Source organism: Panulirus ornatus, chromosome 46 (genome assembly GCF_036320965.1).
Source record: "Panulirus ornatus isolate Po-2019 chromosome 46, ASM3632096v1, whole genome shotgun sequence".
Taxonomy (NCBI): domain Eukaryota; kingdom Metazoa; phylum Arthropoda; class Malacostraca; order Decapoda; family Palinuridae; genus Panulirus; species Panulirus ornatus.
In genome coordinates this window covers 7374588-7394158 of record NC_092269.1, presented here as the reverse complement: position 1 = coordinate 7394158, position 19571 = coordinate 7374588, and the positions used below count along the sequence as shown (strand labels likewise).

The 19571-nt window shown below is 36.8% G+C and overlaps 1 protein-coding gene across 2 annotated transcripts in view; it reads right to left on the bottom strand.

The window, feature by feature from the left end:
- Positions 1–8722: 8722 nt before the first annotated feature.
- The window catches only part of alpha-Man-Ib (alpha-Mannosidase class I b), a 29542-nt gene continuing 18693 nt past the window's right edge, over positions 8723–19571 (bottom strand). For both annotated transcript variants that reach the window (XM_071688763.1, XM_071688764.1), the window contains exons 7-11: positions 17088–17276; positions 16171–16358; positions 15405–15696; positions 15000–15143; positions 8723–13512 (exon numbers count right to left, since the gene is read on the bottom strand). In XM_071688763.1, coding sequence (XP_071544864.1) covers positions 13294–13512; positions 15000–15143; positions 15405–15696; positions 16171–16358; positions 17088–17276 — 1032 coding nt within the window. In that variant the 3' untranslated portion in view covers positions 8723–13293. The remainder of the gene's footprint in view (positions 13513–14999; positions 15144–15404; positions 15697–16170; positions 16359–17087; positions 17277–19571) is intronic.

The window sequence follows — 19571 nt, the reverse complement described above, 5'->3', positions numbered from 1 at the left end:
CAAAGGGTGGGAGGCTGGAAAACTCCTGGTACTCCCACCTGAACAATGTCACTCAACAGGTGATAAAAGTGATTGCTTAAAAAATGAATAGAATCACACTTTTGCATAAATAAACATGCATATTCTCGCCTTAAACCCAAAACAATAATCTTTTATTAATAAACAGTTTATGGAAAAGCTTTGTAGTGACTAAAATCTGTCTTTGTACTTACATTCTCTCTTTGATCCAGATCACCTTGATTAAAGGTTCCTTCCTACAAAACTCAAATAAAACTACTCACACATAAGAATTATCTAGGTCTAGTAGTAAGTACTAGCAAAAATATATGATACATCCATGTGAGATCGTGTAAGGAATTAGGGAATCATCACATCTGCAAATGTACACACAGCACAAAAATGATCACACTTTCAAAGAAACATAAGATGACACAAGGATGAAATATCTGTTGTTCACTGGTGTAAATATTGCTTTTGTGCTGTGTACACGTACTCTTATCTAAGGTTGTTAACAAAAGCTCAAAACTATGGAATAATATCGCTAAAAAATACATGCGGTAAGATGCGGCAAAAAATGAACAGAAAACAAATGAATGAATCATGCAAGGAGAAACTACCCAAATGAGAGGTAACATAAGTTTAGATGGAAGAGGTCATGCACAAACTTAAGAGACAGGTAGGTGGACAATGAATGTCAGTGTGTTCGTCACTCTCCTTGTCAGAAGGTACGTATGTTTGTATGCATTTGAAATACCACATCTTGGTTAATTATGAAGGGCATATAGCTGAAAAGAGAGAAAATAGTCAGGAAAAAGGGGGTTCTTTTTCAATGATCTATATATTTTCTCCCCATTACCCCTTTTAGTTTTTCTAGTAGCAGCTGGAACCATAGGGGCTGAGGCAAGTAACAGCACAGATCTAAAGGATAAGGTCCTGAATGCATTAAGAGGCTTGTGAAAGGAAACATCAGCGATTCTTAGTGTAAAGATGGGTGTATTCAAATTCAAAGTATTGTAGATCCCAGAAGTGTCTTATGGATGCCAGCCTTGGGCCTTGAAAATGAAAGTGAGGAAGATGGTGAACATGTTGGAGATGAATGCCTGAGGTTAGTATTTGGTGTGAGAGAGATGTATTAAGTGCACCCTAACTGAGAGAGCTGATAAGGTGTGCAAAAATAGTTCAAACATATGTTAAAGATGAGTGAAAAAGGACTTTTGAGAATCTACTTGTCTAAAATGGAGGGAAGAACAGGGACACAAAAATATGGAAAGGAGGCTTTTGGATATTGGGACATGAACATTTAGGAGAGTGAGAGGTGTATGAGGGAAAGAATGAACTGGATCAGTGTGGTGTTTGGGGGAAGGGGGCTCTCTGATGTTCTTTCAACAGGTTGAGCCAAGGAATATGAAGCAAAGTCAACCATAGAACGGTCTGTCGGACATGGCTGTTGATGGCAGGCTCTGGTTTCAGTACATTACACATGACAGACAGAGTGGGTGAATGCAAATCACACATTTGCTCACCTGTTCTTGATACTACCTCACTAGGCAAAAGAAGCAGTTGGGCACATGTGGGAAAGAAAAGCATATACATATATACACATGTACATAATTCATACTGTCTGCCCTTATTCATTCCTGTCGCCATCCCGCCATACCTGAAATGACAACTTCCTCCCTCCGCATGTGCGTGAGGTAGCGCTAGGAAAAAACAAAGGCCACATTCGCTCACACTCAGTCTCTAGCTGTCATGTATAATGCACCAAAACCACAACTCCCTTTCCACATCCAGGCCCCACAAAACTTTCCGTGGTTTACCCCAGACACTTCACATGCCCTGGTTCAATCCATTGAGAGCACATCGACCTCGGTATACCACATCGTTCCAATTCACTCCATTCCTTGCATGCCTTTCACCCTCCTGCATGCTCAGGCCCCGATCACTCAAAATCTTTTTCACTCCATCTTTCCACCTCCAATTTCATCTCCCACTTCTCCTCGTTCCCTCCACCTCTGACACATATATCCTCTTTGTCAATCTTTCCTCACTCATTCTCTCCATGTGACCAAACCATTTCAATACACCCTCGTCTGCTCTCTCATACCACACTCTTTTTATTACCACACATCTCTCTTACCCTTTCATTACTTACTTAATATATATATATATATATATATATATATATATATATATATATATATATATATATATATATATATGGCGATGGGAATGAATAAAGGCAGACAGTGTGAATTGTGTGCATATGTATATATGTATGTGTCTGTGTGTATATATATATGTGTACATTGAGATGTATAGGTATGTATATTTTTGTGTGTGGACGTGTATGTATATACATGTGTATGGGGGTGGGTTGGGCCATTTCTTTTGTCTGTTTTCTTGCGCTACCTCGCAAACATGGGAGACAGCAGACAAAGTAAAATAAATATAAATAAATATATATACATATTTTTTCTTTCTTTTAAACTATTCGCCATTTCCCGCGTTAGCAAGGTAGCGTTAGAAACAGAGGACTGGGCCTTTTTTGGAATATCCTCACCTGGCCCCCTCTGTTCCTTCTTTTGGAAAATTAAATAAAAAAGCAAGAGGGGAGGATTTCCAGCCCCCGCTCCTCCCTTTTTGTCGCTTTACGCAGCAGGGAATAGGGGAAGTTCTTAACCCCTATCCCAGGATATATTATTATATTTTTTTTTATACTATTCGCCATTTCCCGTGATAGCGAGGTAGCGTTAAGAACAGAGGACTGGCCTTTGGGAATATCCTCACCTGGCCCTCTTCTCTGTTCCTTCTTTTGGAAAATTAAAAAAAAAACAGAGGGGAGGATTTCCAGCCCCCGCTCCTCCCTTTTAGTCGCCTTCTACGACACGCAGGGAATACGTGGGAAGTATTCTTTCTCCCCTATCCCCAGGGAATAAATATATATATATATATATCTTTTATTTCATTCTTATTCTATTTTGCTATCTCACTAATGCCAAAAATGGCTAACATTTATGAAAAAAAAAATTCTATTTTTCATTCATGACCACTGTTTCCTGCATTAGTGAAGTAGTGCCAGGAACAGATGGAGAAAGGCTGCCTCCAATCACATCCAGTATCTAAATGTTCTGTATAATGCACCAAAACAACAGCTCCTTTTCCACAATCATGCACCACAGACCTTTTCATGATTTACCTAAGACGCTTCACGTGTGAATGTGTGAGCGTAGTTTTGGTGTAAATGCACAACAGCAAGAGAATAGATGAGAGTGAATGTGGCCTTCCTTCATCTGTTCCCAGCACCACCTCACTAATGCAGGAGACAGTAATCAAGAATGAAAATATATGTAAATAAATAACATATTTTCCATTTCCTCATTTTGAAATTGAAATACAAGAAGGGGAGGGTTTCTAACCCCCTTTAGTCACCTTCTATGACATGCAGGTAATACATGGGAAGTATTCTTTCTCCCCTATACATATGTATGTATATGTAAGTATACATGTATATGTTGATATGTATATGTATGTACATGTGTATAAGTTAATATGTATATGTACAAATATGAGCATGTATGTATATGAGTGGATGGGTCTTTCTTTGTCTGTTTCCTGCTACCTCACTTACGCAGGAAATGGCAATCAAGTAAAATAATAAAAAAAATTATAAATAATTTCACATTTCCCATGTGAATGAAGTAGTGCCAAGGACTAATTACTGAGCCACAGAGGAAAAAATCCTTACTTGGATCATTCCTCTGTTCCTTCTTTGAGGAAATAATACAGAGCAGAGGATTTCCAGCCCCCCAACTCCTGCCCTTTTGGTTGCTTTCAGTAACATGCAGGAGATACACTGTCAATATTCTTTCTCTCCTATCCCTAATCATCTGTCTGGTTATCAACATTTTTTTACATTATGTAGTAATATCTTACTATAATTTCCAGTGAAATCCAACATAGCTATGTCAAAATACAAGGCCAAGATAGATCTAACTAAAACTTTTTACTTACTACTTCTGGAAACAAATTCCTCCTAAGGAAGCAATAAAACCTAAAATAGCATTATACAGAAATGTTAGTAACAATCTTCAATAACTTATGTCATTACATTACAACTCTTTAAAGTGCTACATGTAGTAATTTAGTATGATTTCAAATTTGGCTGATAACAAGGAGTGATTTATTGCTAAAATTTGTGATGAGTCTGTGTTTGAAGAAATTTACCAGTTTATATAAACAAAGCTTTTTATCAAATAACCTGACCAAAATTATTATCCATACTGATAACTGAGAATAATCAATGAGTAAGCAGATATATACATACCTAAATGGAATTTACAAAAATGCACAATTGATTGCATTTCAACTTGAATAAATAGGTGATTCTTTGAAAAACAAGATTCACTAACACATCATGGTTCATCAATTGTGCCAAATAATCAGCTTACACTTTACTATTCTGCAACTGCAGATCCTTTTCAATGGAGGATCCTTAAGTTTCAAGGTCGTGCTCCAAAAAGGAGCAGGGTAAAATGGACTCCATTGGTAATACTTGCGTTGTAAAGTCATACTTTGCAGAGCAGTAATATCTTGATGGACATTCCCAGCAAAATATTATACAATGAAGTAAAAACAGGATCCAAATACAATAGCAGTAGAATTTCTTGGGAAAGCTGTATCTTTCTCTTTAAATTGCTTAACAGGCTGTAAGCCTACATACATAAAGTGTTGGCTGATAGTCTAATCCAGTGCATGATCAACCTACCATAGTCAGTGATTGAACCAACTGCTCACATAGTCCTCTATGAACCTTATAGCTCTGCCTCCATTGTCATAATGAAGAATTATGGCTTCCTGCCTTAGTTTAAAATCCAGCTGGTTTGGTGTCACCAATCATTATCCATAGATGTCACTGTCAGCATAGTTACAAATGGAAAAACTCAAACATCTCAGTCAAACACAGGATGTTAACAAATGTGTACATATGTATGTCAACTCGATAGTAAGCCAGGAATTGGCACTCACTACAGAAGAATGTTCAAAAACAAAAATACATAATATAAGGTATTGAATGTTGACATTTTCACGTAAAGTTTTTTCTCTTTAAGTAAAAGCATGTATATGAAAATATGCATAGAATATGCAAAAGATAGTAGAAACTACGTATGTGTAGCATTAAATCACACCTTGAAATGTTATGTCAACTGGTGCAACGCAATTATGTTTGTATAAGATACAATCGAGGCATGAAAAAAAATCATTTTTACAAACTTCCTCATAAAGAATACTCATGCCAGCAGAATAGGCCCTCCTCTGTACACTGCTGTACTAGCACAAAGTTAATAATATTAAATTTTTGTATTTCTTTAATATAATACAATACCTTTAGTTTATATTTTTGTACATATGGGGGTGAATCACGTAAGCTACTGGCATCAACCTACCTTACGTAGCTGGATACTAATTACGTTTCTCTAAACACATTCCCACCACATACTGAATTTTGTGCACATTGGAGGCTGGCCATAGTCAGTAACCAAAACAAGGGACGAGTCACTGGAGCTGCCTGGAGACCTCAGTAACCTGCCAGTGACCTTTGTGGATGGGTGAGCAGCTTTTTTGCAGGTCTTGCCACATCTGCTGCACCTGTCACTGCCTATAGTATCCACTACCATAACCATACTATTGGAACTTAAGATTAGTCAGTCCTTGTAAATAATGTGTTTATCCCACTCTATCAATACTTAACTCTTAATTCCTTAAGAAAAAAAGGCAATGGTTTTGATTATTTTTCTGCACCTAATGATATAAATAAAAAATATATGAACAATATATTGCTTGTACAATGACTGATCATTAATGTGAGTTTTCCTGAAATGTAATCTCCTTGCTAAGCAGGCAGTAAATATATACCTTCAAAAGCACCCATCTTTACCCTACCAGACACAGACCTCTCTTTTCACACACAGTGCCACAAAATCTATACCTATGGTAATACCCACTACCTTAATCCTCATATGTTATTTTTGCTATCCCTCAAGAACTAAGGTTAACATATACATGAAATATATGAAATATTAAGAATTTTAAAGCAAATATGTGATACATGAAAATTTTTTTTTATTTTGCTTTGTCGCTGTCTCCCGCGTTTGCGAGGTAGCGCAAGGAAACAGATGAAAGAAATGGCCCAACCCACCCCCATACACGTCCACACACGCAAATATACATACCCATACATCTCAATGTACACACATATATACACACACAGACATATACATATATACACATGCACACAATTCATACCGTCTGCTTTTATTCATTCCCATCGCCACCTCGCCACACATGGAATACCATCCCCCTCCCCCCTCATGTGTGCGAGGTAGCGCTAGGAAAAGACAACAAAGGCCACATTCATTCACATTCAGTCTCTAGCTGTCATGCAATAATGCCCGAAACCACAGCTCCCTTTCCACATCCAGGCCCCACAGAACTTTCCATGGTTTACCCCAGATGCTTCACATGCCCTGATTCAATACATTGACAGCACATCGACCCCGGTATACCACATTGATCCAATTCACTCTATTCCTTGCCCGCCTTTCACCCTCCTGCATGTTCAGGCCCCGATCACTCAAAATCTTTTTCACTCCATCCTTCCACCTCCAATTTGGTCTCCCACTTCTCCCCATTCCCTCCACCTCCGACACATATATCCTCTTGAAAAATTACTCTCATATATATAAGTAGGTAACTATTTGCAGTTATCTATCTAAAAATAATTTTCATGGTATTTCTTGCTGCAGTCTTCAGCAATTTCAAGTTGGAAGTGTCCATCAGAAACCAGAAAAATAACTATGGGCAATCTATTCAAAAGAAGCGTTCACCAGAATAACCTGTTTCTGGAGCATTCTAGTTTTTAGGTAGTTGGATTTGGGATGGTCTAACTGTATCTTGTTTTGGACCATGACCTGGTGACTGTCCATGTTTTTCAGGGTAATGATTGGTTAGCCTACCTGAAGTTGGTACTTTACTGAAGCTGCTGAGCTTTCTTCTGCCTAGGTACAACAGTCTGACAGGATGACTGTTAAGCATGCACACATCTAAATCTTATCGATTAAACAAAAAGAGGAAGAAATTTAATAAAGTGAAATAAAAGTTTGCTATTCTGCTCACAATTTTGGTGTATCATGAACAAGGGGTAGAGGATGTGTGGATCAGGTGTTTGCTTTGAAGAATGTATGTGAGACATACTTAGAAAAGCAAATGGATTTGTATGTAGCATTTATGGATCTGGAGAAGGCGTATGATAGAGTTGATAGAGATGCTCTGTGGAAGGTATTAAGAATATATGGTGTGGGAGGCAAGTTGTTAGAAGCAGTGAAAAGTTTTTATCGAGGATGTAAGGCATGTGTACGTGTAGGAAGAGAGGAAAGTGATTGGTTCTCAGTGAATGTAGTTTGCGGCAGGGGTGTGTGATGTCTCCATGGTTGTTTAATTTGTTTATGGATGGGGTTGTTAGGGAGGTGAATGCAAGAGTTTTGGAAAGAGGGGCAAGTATGAAGTCTGTTGGGGATGAGAGAGCTTGGGAAGTGAGTCAGTTGTTGTTCGCTGATGATACAGCGCTGGTGGCTGATTCATGTGAGAAACCGCAGAAGCTGGTGACTGAGTTTGGTAAAGTGTGTGAAAGAAGAAAGTTAAGAGTAAATGTGAATAAGAGCAAGGTTATTAGGTACAGTAGGGTTGAGGGTCATGTCAACTGGGAGGTAAGTTTGAATGGAGAAAAACTGGAGGAAGTAAAGTGTTTTAGATATCTGGGAGTGGATCTGGCAGCGGATGGAACCATGGAAGCGGAAGTGGATCATAGGGTGGGGGAGGGGGCGAAAATCCTGGGAGCCTTGAAGAATGTGTGGAAGTCGAGAACATTATCTCGGAAAGCAAAAATGGGTATGTTTGAAGGAATAGTGGTTCCGACAATGTTGTATGGTTGCGAGGCGTGGGCTATGGATAGAGTTGTGCGCAGGAGGATGGATGTGCTGGAAATGAGATGTTTGAGGACAATGTGTGGTGTGAGGTGGTTTGATCGAGTAAGTAACGTAAGGGTAAGAGAGATGTGTGGAAATAAAAAGAGCGTGGTTAAGAGAGCAGAAGAGGGTGTTTTGAAATGGTTTGGGCACATGGAGAGAATGAGTGAGGAAAGATTGACCAAGAGGATATATGTGTCGGAGGTGGAGGGAACGAGAAGTGGGAGACCAAATTGGAGATGGAAAGATGGAGTGAAAAAGATTTTGTGTGATCGGGGCCTGAACATGCAGGAGGGTGAAAGGAGGGCAAGGAATAGAGTGAATTGGATCGATGTTGTATACCGGGGTTGACGTGCTGTCAGTGGATTGAATCAGGGCATGTGAAGCGTCTGGGGTAAACCATGGAAAGCTGTGTAGGTATGTATATTTGCGTGTGTGGACGTATGTATATACATGTGTATAGGGGTGGGTTGGGCCATTTCTTTCGTCTGTTTCCTTGCGCTACCTCGCAAACGCGGGAGACCGGCAAAAAAAAAAAAAAAAAAAAAAAAAAAAAAAAAAAAAAGAACAAAATAATCAGGCTTAGAGGAAAGACTATAAATTTTTCAAACTAATTAAAGGTTTTATTGGGGGAGAGAGAGACATTCATGCAGAATGGCTACTTTGGTCAACATCAGAAGGATAAACTAATAAAAACTGTAAGCTTTTTAAGTAACTTTTATATTAATATAAAAAATACAAATATGTTATGATAACATAAAATCACAATATATAGACTATAAGTTTGGCAAGGAGAAAAAAATGGGAAAGTCAGTTGTTTGAATTAAAGCAAAATCTAACTTTTTGCTGTCATCAGAAATGGCATCAGCTCATTTAAACAGTATATGTTCAGTGTGTTGTGATAATCAATTTCATAAGTATCTCAAGATTTCTTTCTCTTTAAAACAGAAGAAATAATGTCTTATAAATATGAAAAAAATATTTCATAAACTTGAATAAAAAAAATATATATATTGCTCCTCATGATAATGAAAAAATTTATATAAACACAACAACAGTGAAATATAAGGCATGCACAACAGGACACAAGAACATACCTTTGATTTTCATCGTCTCGAAGTCTGGTGAAACACTTGCATTTCATTCACACCTATTTTTGTAAAAAAAAAAAAGTACATAATATGCACAAACAACCAAATAAAAACAAAACAAAAAAAAAAAATTTGATACAATTTCCTAAAATGACAATTTGAAAGTCTCAAAGTGTAGCTACTTAAATTATGGATTGTATGTATTGATTCAGAGAGAAAAGCTGACTAACAAGTATGGCTTTGGTAAGTCCTTCTGGTGATCAACAGACTTGTAGCATGAGTACATTTTAAGAGTCAAGAGTTCGTGTCTTAGAATATACGTATGAGTAATTACCTGAGTATGAGTACAAGTATGAGGAGGATTACTTCTCAATTTATGTAAACTAATTCAAAAGTGCGAGTTATAGCATGCAAGCTTCAACATGAATATAACACTCAGATGGGGTTACCAGATTCTACCTATATGTTATGCCAATTTTGAAAAAATCACCTTCAGCAAGGTTGCATCACTGTACATGGATGAAAACGAGTACAATCTCATCAAAAAGCTTTTCACTCCAAAGAATCCATTCTACTGATTGTAGCACAGCCTTGAAGCTGCAGGAACCCCAGAAACGGATCATGGGATCGTATGATCAAAATATAAAAACCTCGATTAAATCTTAGTCATACTGTATGAAAAAATACTAATAAAAACATAAATACACAATTTGATTAATGTAAATCATATGTTTATATCTAAATAAAACTTGTCAAGAGCCAAAATAACCGTCTCCATAACACTGCATATTTTTGACTACATGACTCTCGTTTACTTTATATATAAGGCTGCTTAAACTGGAACAAAAGTTTTAGATTTGTCAAATATTTCTATAGTATTTTTTCCTATCTTAACTAAATTTTTAAGCTTCCTCTCTTTAGATTCCACAGATGTATAACACAAATGATAGAGCATGATATCAAAATGAAGTGAGGACTGGCAGTGTGAGGGTTGAATGTATCATTTCATTCTACACAACCAAATACTTCTGACTAAAATTCTGTTTTCTAATTGAAGCAATTTACGTCCTTATACTTGTACAAGTGCTTGAGTAGCTTGAATATGAGTACAAGTATGAGACAGTAATGTAGAAAAAAAAATCACAAGTACAAGTATGATATAAGTACTTGTGCTTTAAGTACATACAATAGTACCCAAGAAATACAAGTACTACAAGTCTGGAGATCAGAAGAGATCTGTCAATACTCAAGTAATAATCTTTGCTCTGAAATGCCAGGACATTTTAAGGATATTTCATGGGAGAGGTGAGGAGCTGTCTTCACAGGACTTATATAACAGGTGTCATGAACACTGAAGATCAGCTGAGAAAGTGTGCTATATCCTTTTTACATCTAAGCCATATAGTGACTTTACACTCGCTAATTGTTAAGCTGCAAGAAAATCATGTACTATAGGGCAAATATCAAAAAAGTAAGGTTTCGTACAGTTGGCTTTCTCTCTTTTGAGACAAACATTTCGTCCTAATTCCCAATGAACCCTAAGTTGAAAAACCTTAATATTCATTTCTCAGTATTTCAACATCTTACCTGCTTCCCATCTCCTAATAACTACTTCCCTTTCCATCATGTTACCTTAAATGCTATGATCTACTTTGTACTTGGGGCACATAACATTTTATCTTTCATTCTTTCACTGAGTGCAGAAAATTACTGATGCACTTGTTCCATAACTAAATCCACATGGCTATTTGTGGGATAAATGCTTAGAGCACTGCTGCTGCATACTGCAAGACTCTGTGGAGTTGCATTGTGACTTACAAGCTTACAAATTGTGTTGAATATCCTACCGTAAGTATGCAGCATTTCTTTTTTAACAATTTCGTCATATAACAGTAATGGACACTTGGAGAGGTGATATCTGCTACACTATGATTTGGAGCAAATGCTCTTCCATACCATTGCCCTTATCTTGTGGATTCTAACCTTGCCAGCTTTTGTACAACTCAGTAAAAGATAATATAATGGATGTTAGTTTTACCAACTGAATAAGCCTCATTCTTATGAATGTATCCTGCCACCCCCTACCACCACATGCAGAGCTAATCTAACATAAATCATTGGTGTTACTGAGAGTATCTCCAAAGTAATAATGTTTTCTTCAACCCTTTCACTGCCATATTTGGATATACATGAATACATTATTCTTCCCTAGTCTTTGACATTAGGATTTATCTTGTAGATTTATAAAAATATTCAATTTAATGTGAGATTTGTGAATATCCCAAAGACCTTGAAATACCCACAGACCTCTTATGTAAGGTGTCCATACTTTAAGGATGCATACTGACTTTTCCATACACCTGCTCTGCAAGTATTTTTACATGGGATCAATATCAACTGATTCACGCAACTTTGCATTCTCATAACAGTAAAAAATATTACAAATAATAGTGATGGGTATTGCCAAATCACAGCAATATTAGACATGGTGAAAGTTAGGTACCCAGCAATTTATAACAGAAACAAAGAATTTTTCATTGATGAATCAATGATGACATCAAAGGACAGTTGTATTTCAAATGATAACCCCCTCGAACAATCCTGAAACATTAGGGAGTATATGGTCCCATCACTTTTTTTCTTTCATTTTCCACCAGCAAAGAAATATAACAAGCATCTTTTCATACAGTTCTTTGGCAAAATTCTATATGCATATTGAATTAACATGTTTGTAAAACACATTCTTGATATAGTCTCATTCTCGATGATTTTAGTAGAATATGTTGGAAATTATATTTGGTAAAAGGTCTTTTTTCTATAAACTGCAATTTGCATGCTTTTAAATGATTTCAGTGTTTTTGATGTTTTATGTAAAAGAAAAAAAATGAGCTTTCATTTTACAGCAGCAAAAGGGTTAATATTCACTCTTTCACTAAGTGCTTATATTCTACCTTGATCTGTGTCTTCCATGTTGTGCACTCCAGTCTTTCAGGCTCAATCCTCCTCCATCTAACCCCTATATAAATTTATACCACATTAAGAACTCCTCTTTCACAAACAAGTGATCTTACATTAATACCTTAACTCTTCTGTATGTTCTTATTTCTGACTTTGGTGATCTTTTCATCTGACACAGTCCTCTCAAGATGTGCTTTTCCTTTCTTTTTTCACTCACTTTGCAAAGATTTATTCTATCTTATATTTCTTGGCAGTTTTCATACAAAGCTCTTCTTTTGCAGTTCTTTTATGAGACTCTCCCACTGTTTATCTAAATTTCTCTTCCAATGCAGCTCACACCTAAGCCCTTGCCTGCACCCCATCCACAATGACATTCCAACCATTATCAATAGGAACATGCATGTACATGAAACTGCATATACTGTATATGCCACATAAAAAGACCATCATAACTTACATATCCTTAAGTCAGTCTGAAAGGACGGAGATGTATTTCCTTCAAGTAGCTCAGCAATTCATATAATTGCAAAAGATGCTGCCTACACCATTCTGGGACATACTGCATCATTCATGGCTGGTGCACACTATAGCTATAGATAATGATGACATACATATGTAGAGGGCCACAGTTAATATTTACATCACAAGTAAGGCTCCAATATAAGATTACAATAATGTCATGTTACAAAAAATTTCCAGGATATGGCCAATGGCATCAAACTAGCTAGGTGATAAGTCATCTACTACACTATTCACACCAGTATATCATATGCCATCCTTACAAAAACAATTCTGTTCAAGAACACACCTTGTTTGATGTTTGGCATCTTACAGACTATATAGTATTTTCCAAGCAAAAATAGTTTTAACATTGTTAACTTTACATAATGGAAAAAATATATACTGTTCTGGAGAACAAACAATCTTAGTGAACAATCTTGGGGAACAATTGCAATAAAAATATGCAATATACAGACAATAGTTATCAAAAGTAATGGCCTGTAATATAACCTGATAAAAGTTATTCTGAATACTGGAATATCCAGACCTTCACAATATCAGTATCACAGTACGGTACTGTATGGCGAATATTGGCAGAATGCTTTTCCTTGGAATTAAATGAGTTACTGCTAAAAATAAGAATCACTCATTTACCATATCTTTCAACATAAATAATATAAAAATCAATAACAAAGTTTACAACGATTATGACTTGTGTGAGACTAGTGTGCATATATTGGTAACGGATGAGCCTCACTATTGAATACCCATTTGTCAACACTAAATGCACTCTGATCATCCATAAATAACAGATAGAGATATTTTAGAGTCTCCCCAAGGAAAAATGATTCCATCTTGTCTTTGGGTTTTGGGTCCACAATGCTTCTCACATTGCCTATAGATGTGTAGCCATTTTCTACCTTGCAGTATGTTTCTATACCCTGCAAGAAAACATAAAATTTCAGTATCTGAAAGGCTCCTAGTAATCATTACCAACAAGAACATGAATCTTCTCTACAAGTATTAATGCACTGAGGTGGAAATACAAAATCAAAAAAGGGAAGTTTCACATCTGACAATACCTGACTAGCAGCATTATCAAAACCCAATGAAACAAGAAATAGAAATTAAGAGTATTCCACGGTTTACTGAAAATCAGGGATAAGGGAGTGAGAAGTGATACAGGTGCAAAATGAAATGGGATTGCAATTAAGGAGACTGAAAAAGTCACACAAGCAGGAAAATGTTAATAGCTTGGACTAGTTAAGTTCAGTGACTAAGGAAGGAGAAAAAGAGATATTACATGCATGTTTTCATGTAATATATGTGCTAGCATGAGAGGAAATGAAATTCACACATGACTTAACCCTTCAACAAATAAGACCCCAAATTTGAATAATCTAAAACAATGTGAATTCAGTATCTCATGAGGGATACCCCTCCCCACTACAAGGTTAAATGACAAAAAAAAAGTTTATGAAATGAATGTAAAACATAGATTTTCAAGCTGGTTGTTTCAAAGGACAACAATACCTGTTAGGGTAATAAATACAAATGATTATAAACCTTTGTGGTAAGGAGAGAAAAATACAAAATATATAAGAAAAAATGAATGAATCAAATGTCTACCATAAAATATTCATCTGAAAAAGTAGAAAGAACATGAGAGCATTACAGCATTTATCTCCTCAAAAGGCTGAAAGGAAAGTTAATACAGAAAAGCATAGAGTGAGAGGAAAGCTACTAAAGGTGCAGAAAAACTTTTAAAAAGAGAAGCATATGTGTTGAAAACTATGATGGACTGAGGGACAGGCTTAAGGTTAAAACTGAGGCAACAATGCTGTTTCATCTTTAATTCCATTCCTATTTACAAGGGAAGGATCACATGCTTACATCCTCATCTTATGTCCATGATGCTATGCATACACAGGCTTCCACAGTACCATGGCATTTCTTAATTACAAACTTTCCATGTTCAGTGTTTTAATTGTGAACACATAAACAGTTATGCTGATGTAAAACACCCAAAATGCAGACTCCTCCTTCATTTGGAACCAAACATTCTCTGTTCCTACTTACACCACGTCTTACTCTCCTCATGCAATTAATAGCTTCTGTTCCTACTTACACCACGTCTTACTCTCCTCATGCAATTAATAGCTTTCCTCTCACACCAGATATTCATAAAACTTTCTAAAGGCATCTTCAAAACCCCATTATATGCTTTCTCCAGATTTATAAATGCCACATATAAATCCTCTTCAAGTATTTCTCTCACTGATTTTTCAAAGCAAACACCTGGTCAACATATCCTTTAACAATCCTTAGGCCATATTGCAAAAAAGTTTCCCTCTGATATTTCTTAAATCTATTATTCTGTTAACCATCCTATATGTAAGTTGGTACTACATGAAATCTAGGAAATTACCTGAAACATCTGCCAACCCCAGTCTTGGTATGTTCTATTTCCTGTAAGGTGATACATATACCATAAGGACTCGATTGTCTCAGGCCGCAGCAGGTAGTGAGCATCATTGTTTTTCACATAAAAGTCGTCACTGGTGCCTGTGGGCTGCAAAACAACATAAAAAGTTTGTGGTGAGTACATAATGGAACAGTTATTTTTCACTGATTTATTATCTATGGTAGAACAAAATTTTGTTGTGCTCTCCATTTCAAATCAGCAATGGCTAAACTTTTCAGATGATGATGAAATGAAAAAAGGACTAAAAAGTACTCAATAGGTTTAAGCAAAGAAAATTGAAATAAATTTTGGTGATGCTCTTTAAATATGTCCTGGAAGGATATAAAGAAATACTAGTTCCAGTAATACCTGAGTATTGAAATAAGTAATTTCTGGAGCAAGATTGGTGGGCTGGCGAAGCCACGTCTGAGTACAGGTATACATTAGTTGTTCAGCTATCTCCATATGATGTTTTGGCATTCCATAATGGACACCAAGTGCAAGAGTTCCAGGGAGATAACAAGTCAGCTCATCCATCTTGTTGACAAAGTTTTTGCTACTGCCATGAAGCTCCCCAAAGAAAAGTAGATTACTTGGTTCTGTTCTAGCTGCTAAGTAATGCTCCATACCAGAAACACTTTCATTGTAGTCATCTCTCAGACTGAAAACATAGCGTTTATTGAATTAGTCTCGGCAGTAAAAATAACTGCTATATTGTGCTATATTCACATTAACAAACTTTATCAATCCCATCTTTCATGGAGTGGAGTAGCTGCCCACTGACTCAAATGCAGTTCTGATTAAAACACTTATTGTAACATGACAAGAGAAAGCTTGAGGATTTCTATCTCTGAACTAACCAGGCAGATACAATGAATAAACTCATATCAGGATGTCAAGGAACAATCCTTGACTGAATGAAATGGAAGCACTTGTGCCACAGGGTGCCAATCAGGAGTGCTGACATTTAGATGGCACAGCTTACCTCCTCAATTTTGGGTAATTCCTTGTTTGAGAATACAGCTATCTAGAAAAGAACTAGCCCATTTCCACACTACCCAATTCAAATGGGGAAAAACTTGAGCTTTAGTCTGATCACAGTTAGAAATGAAAGGAAAAACATCATGCTACTTACTAATCTTTGGTGCGACCAGTTTGGATCCACTGCTTCAGCAGGTACTCATAATAAGAGTCTCCTCGGGCTCCTAGTGTGATGGTGGAATGTGATCGCCATTGTCCTGTCTGGGCATTGATGAAGATTGGAACCAAACCCTCAGTCTTTGGTAACTTGTGGATGTGCTCACTAACAAATGTAGCTTTTTCCTGAAAAAATACATTTTTTCACTGAATATGTGCATCAGGTGAAACACACAAATACTGTATGACATATATGACAATAAATCTAATCACAAGTCTGCATCCAATTTGTCCCTTTATGCACTTAAACTATGATGCTTTATAGGGAAAGACTGATACACAATCCATTATTCAGAATCCAGCCTTTCCACTCAAAAACTACAGGCAAATGCTCCTCTGAAAATAACTTTCAAATCAACCAAGCCTATACAAAACAAAAACAAAACAACAGTAATAGTTACTAACATCCTGCTTTCCATGCATTTCAGAAGAATAAACTTGCCATGCAGAGAATGGTGAGGAAACTGTGATTAAAAATTTTCCAATCTGCTGCAAAACTTACAAGTTTCTGATATTTAAGTCTTACCAGAAAACTTTACATCACTAATCTAAACAAAACATGGCAAGACATACTTATAGGTCTAGAACTCTTAGTAAAATCACATGAACAACAATTAACAAAAATAAGATGCAATTGATCACAATGCTGGCTATACTCCTTCTCCTGAAGAAAATGTGATGTTGATAAGGGTGGGGATCAGTTATATCTTTCTCCTTTCAACTTCTGTTTCCATGAACTTGCAGTGATCAGGGGTCCTAGGCCTCAAACCGGTAACGAAGGCATTAAAAAATCAGAAAATACACTTGTAATCACATTACTAACTTATCAAGCAAACAAAAATGAAAAAAATTTACCTCATAAACTGGGTTTCCAGTGACACGCGAGAGATCACGGAACTCCAACTGAATGGTTGTCACTTCAGAGGTTGAGGAGTCAGGTCCCCACTTAGGTTTGGAAGCTCTTCGTGAGTAAAGGTTTACATCAGCAAAGGGTACCCCTGAACCACTGCTGAATCCTGCAACTAGCCGGTCTCCCAAGTCAACCTGAAACAGAGTGATAAATAACAACATAACATCTGGATGACACAAAATGTTTTGATTGATGCACTCATTTTCTGAAACTGCAAAACTAAAAAGTTCTGTTTTTCTACCTGGTGCTATGATATTGATGAAAATGTCTATGGTGTCATTTGAAGGGTTATGTGATTTGGAAATTCCAAGAAAAATTAAAACATTAACAATAAACAGAGAAGCTAAGAAAAAGCAATAAGACTGAAAAAATAATCACCTAGGGCAAAGAAACAATTCTTCCAATCAACGGCTCAAGAAGTAATACTAAACTGTAGGAGTTTCTATTGATAATCATTCTACTTTTTGTCTCAATTTTTTCCTTGATATGAACAATACAAGATGCTGAGCTAAATCAAAGAAAACTTGAGGATGATATCATACCTAAGTTATATTTTTACCATGAACTCCTAATATAAGAAGAGCAATGGACATGTTTGTCAAAAGGGAGCTGTACAAAAATTTTATAATCATATTTGATCATGGTACAATAGAAGATCCATAGTCAGAAAACACCCAAAATTCTAAAACCAGCACATTAAAATTCCTATCAAAATAACAAGAGTTTTGGTCACTGCTCTATTGTCTGTTTGCTAATGAAGCTCATGCCATTGCTTCATCACTGTTCTCCCAGTCTGAATTTGACATGATAGTAAAGCTCTGAGATTTTGTTATTTCTGAGGTTATTCTGTTATTTCTGCTTCATAACGGTACTCAAGAATCTCCAAGTGACAGTGATGACTGTAACTGTGCTTACCATAATACAAAAGTTAGAATTTTACAAAAATACGAAAAAGATGTGCTTTGTGCTAGCCCTGCCTTTTGGTGAGATGGTGGGAGCAACAGAAAGTAGTAGTAGGTAGGAGCATTAGGTATCATTAGTCACCAGGAACATTAGGTAGGTGCCTCTGCAAACACTATACCAGACCTGCCCTCTGCCAGTGGCCTGTTAAAGGGTGAGGCACTAAAGATCAAGAAGTGCCACTAGAGTTCACTCATTACAGAGACTATTGCTGTGGCCACCCCTTTGAGAGATTCCAGAATGGAACAGGCATCAGAGATATGGAAAGATAGATAGGTGAGTCACTGCAAAACCTGAAAAAGCATTATTGTGTTGGCAACAAGACCATATCCAACAACAAAGAGTAATGTGAAAAACTGTTAGTTTCATACTGACAGTTATTTGATTAAAGGCATTCCTAAGCACAGAAAAATACAAGGAGCTAGGTCAGCCAACCTTGATCACCTTGTGTATTAGAAAATTAACCAACACTGAAGTGAAGGTGTACCTATTTCTGGTTCAGTTTTATGTAAAATAGCAAAACAATTCCAACAAGAGTTGAAAATTAGAGAGCCTCTTAAGTTTAAGACTTGATGGTTGCAAAAATTTAAGTTGCACTATGACATCAATTACTTAAAAGCAGGAGGTAAGAAAAAGTCCGCAAAATAAAAGGCTGCGGAAGAGTACTTTGAAATTTTTCAAAACTAATGAGATGAAAAAATCATCAAGAATAAACCAAACATTACAAAGTATGGGACATCCTCAAAAAATGCTTAAGAAGGCTTCAAAGCTCTGCCACATCCAGAAATTGTAACTTTAACTCCTTCATCTAGCCCATTAATGGTACAAGATGTTACTGTGCCAGATACACACCTCAATTCACACAATACTCCCTTAGAGAGCAACATCAGGATGAAATTATCTGAGGGGCCATGTCTATCTTCTAGTCCCTCCATGTGCCATCCTATAGGACACAAAGCTTACACCCCTGAGAGAGAGAGAAAGAGAGAGAGAGAGAGAGAGAGAGAGAGAGAGAGAGAGAGAGAGAGAGAGAGAGAGAGAGAGAGAGAGAGAGAGAGAGAGAGAGTTGCTATTTGCAGATGACACAGCTCAAATGGCAGAATCTACAAGGTGGTGACAGAGTCTGGGGTAGTATGAAAGGAGAAAGTTGAGAGTAAATGTGAACACAAGTAAGGTAACAGATGAAAATGGATGGTTGAGGAACTGCTGGTAATGGGGTACTTTAGGTATCTTTAGATATCAGAGGAACCAAAAGGGCTGAAGTGAATCACCAGGGTGTGTGTGTGTGTGTGTGTGTGTGTGTGTGTGTGTGTGTGTGTGTGTGTGTGTGTGTGTGTGAGCATGTGTTACGTGTCACAGATACACTGGAAAGTGTTTGGATGAACAGCTCAGCATCTATTTGGGCAAGAATGTACATTAGTTACAATGCTTTTGTATGGATGAGTCTTAGGCTCTAAATGCAGAAGAGA